Genomic DNA, 12,879 nt, shown 5'->3' with positions numbered 1-12,879 from the left:
TTCTGAAAGAAGTAAACATTTGACTGTTAAAGACTTCATTCAAGAACCAGGGTGATTGGATTTGGGGGAATAAAGGACTTGCAGGCATCTGATGTGAATTGATCCAGGGAAACACAAGCCTCTTCCCTCAATGCCTTAAAATACCCTCCCAAATCAATTTAAAACAAAGTTAGACAGATCACAACAGATGCCATACAAGCCAGCTCTCATTGCTTGGGAACATCAACACCCAGATATAGTGGAGGTGGGGCAAGTCTGTCAGAGTCTAGATTTGTTAAGCCTTGTATTTACTCACTAAAGGCAGGCAGAAGATCAGAACGAGATTAAACCTCAGGGGTGAAGCAAGTTAACCTGACACAGCGAGCACAGTCCTCCTTTAGCCGAGTAGTTTCCACCTCCCCTCCACACAAATGAAACCTGGACCAACAAATTGCTACACACATTTTAATTAAACATATTGATAAGTGCTTAAAGCATTTTTTTTATTAAAGGTACAGTGAAGATTTAGTCTATTCAGCAAGAGCCCATGTTCTGCACCCACAAAGGCCTCCTTTGTGCCTGTCCTCAAGTGGGAGAGATTGCCTGGGCTGGTGGCTGGAGGAAGGGAGAGAATATACAGGCATCTGGAAGGGCTGGTGGGCATCTGGGAGGGCCAGGTAGGTGGCAGTGCTCTCAGGACAGAGGGTGGACATTTACAGAGTCACAATCCAATGTCTAGGCCAGTTTTCCTATTCGGTATAACAGGGGATGGGTTTTGATTTCAAGCTGCTAGCTACTTCAGAAACCAAGGCTACAGAAAATGAGACCACCCACAGCTCTGCCATTATCTGACAGTCCGATTCAGTGAACTTAGAATGGCACAAGAAGGTAAAGCTTCAGAAGCAGCTCAGGGAGTGAAGCTCTCAACTGAGATCAGTGCAATCCCCATCCCTTTTATTATGCAGGCCTTCCCCCACACCCTGCCAACACAGCTTTGCAGCAAGTTTCTTAGACCATGACTGACAAGAGGGTGTGAGAGAGCAAAGACTGACAACTTGGTCAGACTCCATTCTCTTCTGCCCTCCAGCATATTGAGCATGAGAACATGGACCAAGTGATGCAGCCTATGCCAGGAGTTGCATTGCAGGGATGGGAGGGGAGGGCAGGCCAGTGGTTAGTTCCTTCAGTGCAGGAGCAATGGACAAACCAGGAGAAGTATTTGCATTGTCTTTGTGAATTAAATGCCAGTGGTTAATTCCCAAACAGTTTAAAAAAAAGTTTCACAGAAACTTCAATCTCCAAGATTTTACACTGAAAAGAAGCTGAAAAAGAACTTATCAGAACACCTCCCCATTCAAAACAGAGCAAAAATCAGCTGCAGCATACAACACTTCAAAACAAATGCAACAGACAAATTCCAGAAATCCAAAGGCCTCAGCACGTGGAAATTTGCAGACCAGCTGTGTACCTCTAGGGCACACCAAGGTGAGCAGGATTTTATCCTTTAAGTAATTTAACAAAAGAAAAGGGAGTCTCCAGATTTGTTCAACTTCCTCCTGTTGGGAGAAGGACGACCTTCCCCTGGAGACAACTCCTTGGCCCAAGGTTTAGCTCCTATCCTGACTCCAGTGCTGCACACCCATGTTCCTGGACTGTTACCTGTATATGCTCTACTCACCATGGTCTTGATATGTGCTGACTAGTGAGACACAGTCACTTGGCAGCTCATCACTGGTGCTGCAGGGAGACCGATTGAGGAAGCTGGGATTTGGTAACAGCTGCAGGTACAGCACGTGGCACTGTGGGCCTCATCATCCTTCCTTGTGATTGACTAAGAGCAAGATGTGGTTGCGATTTGGAAGCAGCTCTGGCCTGTCCCAAAGTAACTCCTCGCACAAATGCTCTCATCTCTCCAACAAGACCAAGGGAGGTCTCTGAGATACCAAGAGATCATTCACTAACTTTACACTGGGCAGATCACAAATGGAAGTCTACCCAGGGGAGGGCAGGGCCAGGGCAGCAGGCACATGAATGCACCACTCTATCCTCCCATTTCCCTCTTGCCCTTTGTAAGGGCATACTTCAGTAGTTTTGTGTAACCCAAGTGTAAGAGCTCTTGGCCAGAGAGCTGGTTTCAGCAGGAACAGGCCATGGCGTAGTCCCACCCATCGCCAGTGAATATTTCAGATCCCTCTCTAACCCAGCAGCAATTGTATTTACAACAAAAACATACATTCGACTCCTTTACATGACACAGGAGCCAAGGCGCAGCTCAGTCTATCCAAACCCACAGACTGTCATTGGTCTCCACCCCAGCAGTGGACAGTTGGGTTCACACTGCCCTGTCACAGTGCACTGCACTTCATTTCTCACAACTCCTTAGGAGGCAGGGAAGAGAGGAGAAGTGAGTTTAGTACTCAAAAGAAATCTTAAAATCAGAATCTGAATAGAAACCATTTTTGCCCCAAGCTGAAAATTCCGCAAGAAAAGAAAATCAAGATGGCAAATGTGGTGAGGAAAGGGGTGCTGGTGTCATAGCTGACGGAGTCAGAAACACAGCACAAGGAGTTCCAGTAGTGGCACAATCCCAGACAGTAGATGCTGCACACAGTCACTCAGCCCCTCTGCTGGGCAGGTGGGGGATCACTGCCAGTGGTCACTATGTAATCTTCCCAGTCTGATTGTACATTGCAGTTTCCTGATCCCAGTTCTCCTTCCTGTATGGATTCTCCAAGATGTATCGATACTTGTCAAAGTTTTGCAGCAGGTATTTGGGAGCGTACATGTGTTCTTTGGGGTCTGCAGGAGGGTAATCTTGCTCAGTGCCGTCAAACCAGCCACCTGTCTGAATCAACTCTCGAATGTAGTTCAGATCTCTTTTCTCTTGGTAATTCCCCCAGCGGGGGAAGTCTCCATTCTGTGCAGACAGCAGCTTGTAGCGGATGCCTTCGGGTTTGAAGCACCAGGAACAGTGCCAGCCTGCAAAGTGAAGGGGACTACCTACTGCCCAGGGCACCAGGATATGTCCAGTGCTGTTCTCATACAGCCGGAAGTTTGGCATCAAATAGTACTCCCGCCGCCGCAATTTAATCCCATCTCCATTGTAAACCATGAAGAGCATGGCCACAGTACAGCCTGATATCACTTCCAGGCTCCCTGGCTGCTTCCAGAAAAAACCGTACAGTGACTTCCGCAGATGGAAGGCAAAGGGTTCGGTCCAACCATCAAAGAGTTTGAGGAACAGCACACCATCGTGAGCTGGAATCTCATCAGCATCGTTGATGAGGAAGATATCATCATCCCGTAAATTGATAATCCGGCTCATACCGTTCTGGGTCAGGAAGGTCCTTAAGTAATCATCAGCGATCCAGCCATCCTGCCTCCCTCCGCTGGGGAAATGGTCCAGGAACACGTACAGGATCTTGTTGCCCACGTAACTGTATGTCCCATTCTGGAGCATCTCTATGAATTTCAGGGGCTTGGGCTCCCCAAAGGCAGTGAAATTGGACTCACAGATTAAGAAGACATCGACCACATCGCCCAACTCGTGAAACCGGACGTCCAACAGATCAAACTCATGGTTTATGTTAACGGCATTGATCACCCTGCGAGGCATCGGTCGTGGGCTCAGACGCTCTTTTGTTGGCAGATTGGAATACTGGACCATGGTGGGCACCCCACAATATGGTCCATGCCAGCCTGGGAGACAAGGGCATCCCACCCACCTGCGCCTAGGCCTTCCACTAAAACCCCTGTTTGCCATCTTCTGTGCCAACTGCTTGTCCACTGCGTTGTGGTCCCAGTCAACTGCACCCTCCACGGATCCTGCCGCCATCTTGGTGCCCTGCTTAAAACAAATGGCTCCTGCTTTGGTTTGTACAAAGTACTTTGTCTCGTCATCTTTCAGTTCAAACAGGGCTCTGTGTAATGGTGGGCGGGCTCCATTCTGAGCTTTCACGGTGACCTGTAGCCCAGGGCTAGTATTTACATCCTCCACAGCATTCGGTTTCCAGAAGAACTGAGAGTTGACGAAGATGGACCGGAGAGAAGGGCTGAAGGCAGACAGCTCATGGGAAAACGTGATGTAGGACAGGGCTTTGAGGAAGTGCATGAAGGAAATGAGACATAGTCCTGCCATACACAGAACCAGAACCACACGGCGTCGGCGCATCTTCATCCTAAACCAGAGAGAAAACACCAATCATTAAAAACCCTCCAAGAAACTGCCTTGCTATAGCACCTTACACAAACAAGCTACCTTTGAACTGACAAAATGCACATTAAAGGCACCAGATACTCTTGTTTTGAAGTAAAAACTGAAATGGAAGTCAGGCTGCCATAAGCAGAATGCCTGGAGAGTTTTGCAACTTGGTAAAAATCACATGGTGCACATTTTTATCTGTGAAAGACAATGTTGCTATTTGAAGTGTGGGATTGTTACTTTGAAACTGTTGCAGAGTGTGACTTAAGGAAAGATTGCCAAAACAGCCCTTAAATTTGTAGCAAACTGCAGGTGCAGGGCAGCTACGGCCCTCCAAAATCAGCAAACTGACTAAACCTCTTGTTCTCTTCCACATCCCCGTTCATGCCAGGAGAAGAAAAGTTTAAGAAAAACTTAAAAAGGTAAATCTATAGGTCAACTATCAGTGAAGAACAACCACTTTATAGACAACAGCAAGTTCTCATTACTAAAATCAAAAGGAGTGGAGACACAATTTAACTCCCTTTATCCAGTATGACCACTCTACATGCTGATAAACTGCAATAAAATTCCTGTAAATTACTGATCTACATTAAGATGGTTTCAAGCCTGAAAAACAGGAAGATCACAAGGTTACTAAGGCAGAGTTTTCTTGTCTACAAATCGGCTTGAGGATGAACCAGTTACAGCAGAACAAACTTGGGGGTAAACTGCAGCATCAGAGCTTCCCAACAAAAGCCTGTAGTAGGGCCCAGACTGAGCAGCTGCTAAACCCCAACAGAATCCCACCAGAACTCGATGAGCCTGAAGAAAGTGACAACAGCGCAAAGCAGTGAACTGAAGAAAGGTCCCGAACCGAAACGTCAGCTTCCTGCTCCTCTGATGTTGCCTGGCCTGCTTTGTTCCTTCAGCTCCAAACCATTAACTCACTGGTAGGTTGTCTTTGCCCATTTTAAAGTTGCTTTAAGTAAGAGTCCTAGCTTCCTTTCAAAATAAAAGAATTTTCTACTTAAATTTAAGAGGAGTTTTTATTTTAAACAGAGGTATGATAGGTGAGCTCAGTCCCATTTTGCACGGCCTGCAGTATGTCTGAATGACCATATCTGCAGGAAGTGCCACCAGGCACAGCAGTGTTTCTGTGAGGCTGAATTAAGAAGAGAGGATGTTTTAAAGACAAGGTCACTCTGCAGCTAAATGGACTGCAGTCAGGGAGAAATTTCAGGAAAATGGGTGGAGGCAGCCAAGCTGGTATTCAGGAAAATCCAAAGAGCATCTTATGAGATGGAGAGATTAGGAGACTGGAAGATTCAAATTTAAGTTCAGGCTGAATAGACTGGGACTTTATTCCCCTGGGAGTGTCTGAGGCTGAGGGGTGACCTCAGGTTTATTTATATAATCAGGGGGGTGAATAGCCATGGTTGAGTCATCCAAAACTAGAGGGCATAGGTTTATGGAGAGAGGGGAAAAGATTTAAAAGGGACCAGAGGGATAACTTTTTCACGTAGCAGGCAGCGAGTGTATGGAACAAGCTGCCAGAGGAAGCAGTAGAGACAAGTATAATTTCAACATTTAAAAAGGCATTTGTACAAGCACGGATAGGAAGATTTAGAGGAACATGAGCCAAATACAGGCAAATGGGACTAGTACAGTTTAGGAAACCTGGTCGGAATTGACAAGTTGAGCCATGCTGTGTACCTCTATGACTATGACAGTTTGTGCATTTTTGAAAACAGTGACAGCAACAACCCCCTGACCCCCCCCCAACACATACAGACCTCCCCACACCCCCACCCCAAAAAAATGGGGGGTAACAGGGGGCAAGAGAGAGACAGAGAGAGAGTATAAGGGAACAGACAGAAAGGAAGAGTTATAATAATATAAAACTCAGGACAGTAAGGGCAGGCACTTCTACAATTGAAACATGACACTAGGATGGTGTGTTAGGGCCTGGGAGGAGGGTGAAGGATGGCACTGGGGATGCCCTGCAGCTGTTCAATGTCAAATAAATAGTCAGAGGTGTACAACAAGACTTTAGGGAGTGAGGTGGCAGATTGAAAAGAAGGACAAAGATTGTAATAAGAAATAACAAGGTGTAGATCTGGATGAACACTTCAGGCCAAGCAGCATCAGAGGAGCAGGAAGGCATGTTTCGGGCCTAGATCCTTCTTCAGAAAAAAGATTGTAATCTCTGGATTGTGAATATAGGAGTAGGCCAACAGAGCAGATGAATGCATAGCTGAAGAGTTGGAGTAGAAGGGAAGGCTTTAGATTCCTGGATCACTGGGTTCCTTTCTTAGACTTAGAATACCTACAGTGTGGAAACAGGCTTTTCAGCCTAACAAGTCCACACTAACTCTCAGAACATCCCAACCCAGACCCATCCCCCTATAAGCCACCGGATCTACACATCCCTGAACACTACAGGCAATTTAGCATGAGCAATCCACCTCGCCTGCACATCTTTGGACTGAGGGAGGAAACTGGAGCACCTGGAGGAAACCCACGCAGACATGGGAGAATGTGCAAACTCCACACAGACAGTCGCCCAAGGATGGAATCAAACCCAGGCCTCTGGTGCTGTGAGGCAGCAGTGCTAAACACTGAGCCACCGTGCTGCCCCATTTCTGTTCAGGTCCCACTTCTAAAGTCCAATGGGGTGCAATGGAACTACAAAGGGTGCACAGCATGCAAGAGCTAATGCTGTGGTGAAGGTTTCAAGTAATTAATCAGGAAAGAGAATACAATGGGGGTACAATGAATTGTGCAATGGTTGGTGATGCACAGATAAACGTAGAAGAACAACAAAAAAAAAGTCAGTCTGGCCGACAGTGTACATTATCAAGTTAAAGCACAAGGGAGCTTAGCAAGGTTGGATGGAATTTATTTTAATGCAAGAATATTGCGAGTACCGCAAAAGTGAGAGACACACACACAGACAGATTTTAAGACAAGATCTGGCCAAAGTGAACCAGGAACAGGTACTTGCAGGAAAAACCTGAGTGGAAGTCTTTTAAAAAAAAGGAAACAGTCCAGAGCCAACATGTTCCTGCAAAGGTAAATGGTGAACCAAAAATTCCAGAGAACCTTGAATATTGAGGAATGTACAAAATTAGATAAAAGGAAAAGTAAAGAGATAATTTTAGATACCAAGGGCTCAGAGCCCCAGAACCTCTTAAGGCATACTGAAATTGGTATAGTCAGGGTTACTTTAAAAATTGGGAAAGCAAAAAAAGGGTCATGAAAAGAACACTTAGGTAAAACAGGAAAATTCAAAGGGTAGCTTGTAAGTAAGGGACAACTGGATAAGCAGAGAAAAAGAGTGGGGCCCATGAACATAAGTCAGTACAGCAATAGGGACAGGCTCTCTGGCCAACCACATCTGTGCTGACCATGCCATTCTAAACTAATTCTATCTGCCTGCATGTGGTCCATATCTTTTTATTTCCTGGCTGTTCAAGTGTCTAAATGCCTCTTAAACATTGCTATCATATCTGCTTCTATCACGTCCCCATCAATACATTCCAGGCACCTATCAACCAGTCAATCTCCTTTAAACCTTCCCCTCTCACAAAAAAACCAATGCCCCCTAACATTTGACTTTTCCACCCAGGAAAAAAGGCTCCAAGTATCCACCCTATTCATGTCTCAATTTTATATACTGCCATAAGAAGGTTGTCCTTCAGCCCTCCAACACTCTAGCAAAAACAAACTAAGTTTATCCAAACTTTCCACTCCAATCCAGGCCACATCCTGGTAAACCTCTTTTGCACCCTCTCCAAAGCCTCAACATCTTTCTTATACTGTGGTAGCCAGAACTGCACACAATACTCCAAGTCTGGCCTAACTAAAAAGTCTTATACAGCTGCAACATGACTTGCCAAGTTATATACTCCATGCCCTGGCCAATGAAGGCAAGCATGCCATCTGCCACCATTACCACCATATCCACTTGTATTGCCACTTTCAGGGAACTAGGGACTTCTATATGGACTCCATATATCCATGCTCCATGAAGTGCTGAAGTGTCAATCTGCGTGGATCTGGAAGGCATTGTTTGAGGTTTTAAATCAGTACTTTGCATCTGTATTTACAAGAGAAGGACAATGCAGATATAGAAATCAGGGAAGGGAGCAGTGATTTACCTAAATGGATTAGCATTGAGAGAGTATATTAGAGGCCTTAAAATTGGATAAATTCTCAAGCCCAGATAAGATGCATCCAAAAACTGCTGCAGGAGGCAAGGAAGGAGATTGCATGAATGTTTTAATTCCCTCTGGACGCAGGAAGGATGCCAGATGATCGGAGGAAAGCTAAAATAATACCATTATTCAATAAGGGTGTTAGGGATAAACCAGAGAACAGAGGCCTGAGAGTCTAACATAGGTAGGGAAACCATTGGAAAAGCTTGAGGGACAGAATTAATATCCACTTGGAGAGGCATGGATTAATCATAGATAGTTAGCTTGACATTATCAGAGGAGATCACATCTGACAGGTTTGATTGAATTTTGAGAGATGGTGACTAGATTGATGGATGGGTATAGTGCAGTGGATGTAATCTACATTGATCTTGTCAAGACTGCTGACAAAGGTCTTGCACAGAATGTTGGTCAAAATGGTCCAACATTGGCAGATAGCGGAGTGTGATGCTTGAAGGTTATTTTTGAGCTGAATGGTGTCTTTCTGCACTGTAACAGTTCTGTATTGTGTGACATAATTAGGGAACATGTAGTATGGAGTGAAATCGTTATAAGCCTCACCACTACCTGGTGTTCACTCCCTGCCAAGACAGTGGCCCACCCCATCCTCAGGGTCCTTGCTCTGTTACATTTCCAGGGTCCTCACCTCATGGCCTCCACCCTGGGACTCTACCATTTCTCTGCTCCCCCACTGCCCACGCCCCACCAACTCCACAATGGTCAGCGTTAATTGGACCCAGTCAATCACAGATGCAAGGAGAGGTCCCCATCACAGACTAATTGGGGCAATTTCTTTTCAATTGCCACCTCCCAGAATTAGCCTCCCCTCAAGATAACAAAGCAGACCAGCACACGAGTGCTAACAGAAAGGTCACTAAGCCATCACACTTGTACCATCTCCATCCTGAGAGAGCTTTTGAATCATTCCATGCCAAACAGACATCGCTCTGCTCTTTCCCTCTCTAAGTATTTTTCCACTTCAAGAGTTGCTGTTGCAGCTGCTTCGACCCAAGATCACAATAACACTGTATAACAATGTTCCTTCACTTCGCCGTCACATTCAGCCTGAGCCCTTCGTGATCAGCCACAGGGGAACCTTTTCTGCCCTATGGAGCTTTTCTGGTGTCTCCACCATGTTTATAACATTAATACCTAGACTATTCCAATAAATCTAAACATTTATTCAAACCCTGATCATTCCTCCTGGGCAGCAGACATTAAAATGAGACAAACGAGTGAGATCCTTGGGTGGGTTGAGGACATTGATGAGCAGGGAGATTTCCAGTGAAAAAGAACCTGGTGGTCAGGCCTCCCTGGTTCTGGAGGTCCTACAAAAATAAACACTTCTCTGCCCACCCACAGACTAGCATTATGAAGATGTGTCACATTCATTATTTCAATGAAGGATTTTAAATTTTTCCACAATTCTTCAAAATTTAAGTTAAGTTTTCTAAAATTAGCAGGAAGATTTCTTTCTAAAAAAGTTGTTGAAAAGGTCACTCTGGAAATTTTTGATAAAAACAAGGCTTCTTATAAATCACGGGACTGTTGAAAACTGCTTGCTTTGCTGTGGACCCCTGCTGGGACTATTCGAATAGAGACTAGTAGGAGTGTGTTTTGGCATCTAGGGATCATTTGGAGTCAAGAAGCCGGCCATGAAAGGCTGCCCAGTTGATCTCGTTTTCAAAAAGCAAGCCCTAGAGTTTACGGGGCAGCACGGTGGCGGCTCAGTGGTTAACACTGCTGCTTCACAGCACCAGGGACCTGGGTTTGATACTATTCTCCGCAACTGTATGTAGAGTTTGCACATTCTCCGTGTCTGCATGGGTTTTCTTTGGGTGCTCTGGTTTCCTCCCACCATCCAAGGATGTGGGGGCTAGGTGGATTGCCTGCGCTCAATTTCCCACTGTGTCCAGGGATGTGTAGGATAGGTAGATTAGCCATGGGAAATGTAAGACTTCAAGATGAGTCTGGGTGGGATGCTCTTTGGAGGTTTGGTGTGGACTTGATGGGCTGAATGGCCTGCTTCCATACTGCAGAGATTCTGAAATTCTAGTTCAAGCTGAAACTTTTGTTCTTCTGAAAGATCTGATTGGATGAAAGTTATAATATTTCCTGAGCAAGCTGCATCTGCAAAGACTCCAGAGACCATTAAGTGATTAGTGACAGACTTCAGAACATTCTACATTCTATTTTTCACCTTCAAGAATAACCTGCTGGCTTTCTAAAAAAAAACTTTAACCAATGTTCGCAGATAAATCAGAGTGGAAATGTTTGTTTGCATGTATGTTTTGTGAACATTTAGAGGGATAAGCATTTATAATTCCATATTATTGGCTGTATGTAAACCAAATATTGCTTATTCATTAAACAAGTTTATTTTGATGATAAACCTGCAATTGTGTTGATCAAGAAACCAAGCCGATATATTTTGTTGAAAACCCGATGCCTACGTGTTAGAGCAGTGCTCAATGGACAGGAGTGTCTGCAAATGCAGGGATTCTTGAAGGGTAACATAAAACCTGACAATAGGTGGGAATTCAGTTAATCTGGTGATTGATTGAATCTCAAAACCAAATAAGTCCCCTCAAAATTAGGAGATACTGCTCCTCAATCCCCAGCCTGTCTGCAACTCCCCAGTGCAGGCATGATCCTGTCTCAGCTTCTTGACACTGGCTCAAACTTGACTCCTAGCCCTATATGACTCCAGTCCCACTAAAGTTGCCAACCCTACAGGTTTGGTAAGGATCTCTTAAGTGTTGAAGTTCACCTCCATAGTACTGCAGCAAGTAACTCAAGGGAAGCAAAATATCATAGGGGCATAAACATTTAACAAATACAAACATACAAAAATCACAGCTTGCAAACTTTAGAGTCAATCCTTCCCAGCAGAAGTAGGGGACTTGCATCCTATGCATGGCTAACTCAGCTGTGAGAAGGACGACAGGTTTGCAAGGTCAATTTCCCTCTCAGGCAAGGACTGCACCACTGCCTCTATCTACGATTCTGAACAGCATTCAGTTAAAGATCTTTTGCTCATTTTATCTTCAAACAACAAAAAATCTTCTCTTGGCGAAACTAGCTTTCCAAAAATGAGTGAACAGATTAAAAAAGCACAGTCAGAAGGTAACCAGCCTGAAAAGATTAAACCAGCAGTTACTCTGTAAAAGGGCTGACCAAAAGGGCAAAGAAAAAAAAGGGTTCTCCAACGAGGGTAGTATCCCAATTTAAATAATATTTATGGGTTTAAATATTCAAAGACATTCTACCTACTTTGTGAGATCCCTGAAAAAAGACAGTTCTAAAACATTGCTAGCTTATAATGAGATAAGCCAGTGTGGAGCTGGAGGAACACAGCAGGCCAGGCAGCAGAGGAGCAGGGAAGTTGACGTTTCGGGTTCATTTCTGAAGAAGGGTCTCAACCCGAAACATCAACTTGCCTGCTCCTCTTATGCTGCCTGGCCTGCAGTGTTCCTCCAGCTCCACACGTACTACAGACTCCAGCATCGGCAGTTCTTGCCATCTCCGGCTCATAATGAGCCAGGTCTTCCCAGTGCTGTTTTAATACCTGTAAAACAGCGGGTGTGAACGCCACTTTCTGGGGCAGAGCTGAAGGAAGTTGTTCCAAATGAACTCTCAGCGGTGGCTGTCTTAGAGCCCAAACTGTTCTACCAATCTGTGCTGAATCACCCATTACAACCTTAATGTTTCCATTACTTGCTTTCAACATTTGTTACTTTTCTCCTTTTCCCACACTGCACTGTAGATAACTCCTAGAGCTTTCTATTCTAGAAAGTTTCTACTTGTGCAGCTTCTTCTCACTGTTCATTACTACAGTTCTTTCCAATAGCTACAAATGGTGTCTCATGAACATCACATGTACTTCTTCCCAAATTCCTTGTTAGATAATGCCCTATGTTAAATGCTGCCAAGTTACCGTATTTACTCAATAGGTAACTGAAAATTGGACAGAATGCTAAAATCAAGTCTTTTCAAGTCTAAACAGCCTTTAGTGAAGGTTGATTACTGCCAAAATACCATTGAAAATTAACAGTGATAATGTGGAGTTCAAGCTTCAATTGAAAATATAAAAATATACAAATGAGGAGATGAGTGGGATACATAGTCCAACAAGCTTATCGCCCCAACCCCCAATAAAGATCACAGCTGACCTGATTACTCCACATTTTCACCTATCCCCAAAAACCTCTTGCTAATCAAAAATCTAACTCTGCCATAAAAAGATTCAAAGAATCTTTCTTCCTCAAGACAGTAGAAGCATTGCTCCAAAGACTCATGACCAGCTGAGAAAAAAATGGTTTCACCTGTTTTAGAGAGAGACAGCACCTTGTTTTTAAAATAGTGACACCTCATTCTACATACTTGCATAAGAGGAAACATTTTCTCCTCATCTGGGACAGCAAGAACTGCAGATGCTGGAGTCAGAGATAACACAGCAGGCCAGGCAGAGGAGCAGGAATGTTGACATTTCAGGTCAGG

At 44.6% G+C, this 12,879-nt stretch overlaps 1 protein-coding gene across 5 annotated transcripts in view; it reads right to left on the bottom strand.

The window, feature by feature from the left end:
* Positions 1 to 430: 430 nt before the first annotated feature.
* The window catches only part of LOC109923498 (TGF-beta activated kinase 1/MAP3K7 binding protein 1), a 137,806-nt gene continuing 125,357 nt past the window's right edge, over positions 431 to 12,879 (bottom strand). For all 5 annotated transcript variants that reach the window (XM_048617314.1, XM_048617315.1, XM_048617319.1 and 2 more), the window contains one exon: positions 431 to 4,157. In XM_048617314.1, coding sequence (XP_048473271.1) covers positions 2,639 to 4,157 — 1,519 coding nt within the window. In that variant the 3' untranslated portion in view covers positions 431 to 2,638. The remainder of the gene's footprint in view (positions 4,158 to 12,879) is intronic.

Source organism: Rhincodon typus, chromosome 37, assembly GCF_021869965.1.
Source record: "Rhincodon typus isolate 14 chromosome 37, sRhiTyp1.1, whole genome shotgun sequence".
Classification (NCBI taxonomy): Eukaryota; Metazoa; Chordata; class Chondrichthyes; order Orectolobiformes; family Rhincodontidae; genus Rhincodon; species Rhincodon typus.
Note: the sequence above shows the minus strand (reverse complement) of the source record. Positions and strands in the feature narration are given on the sequence as shown.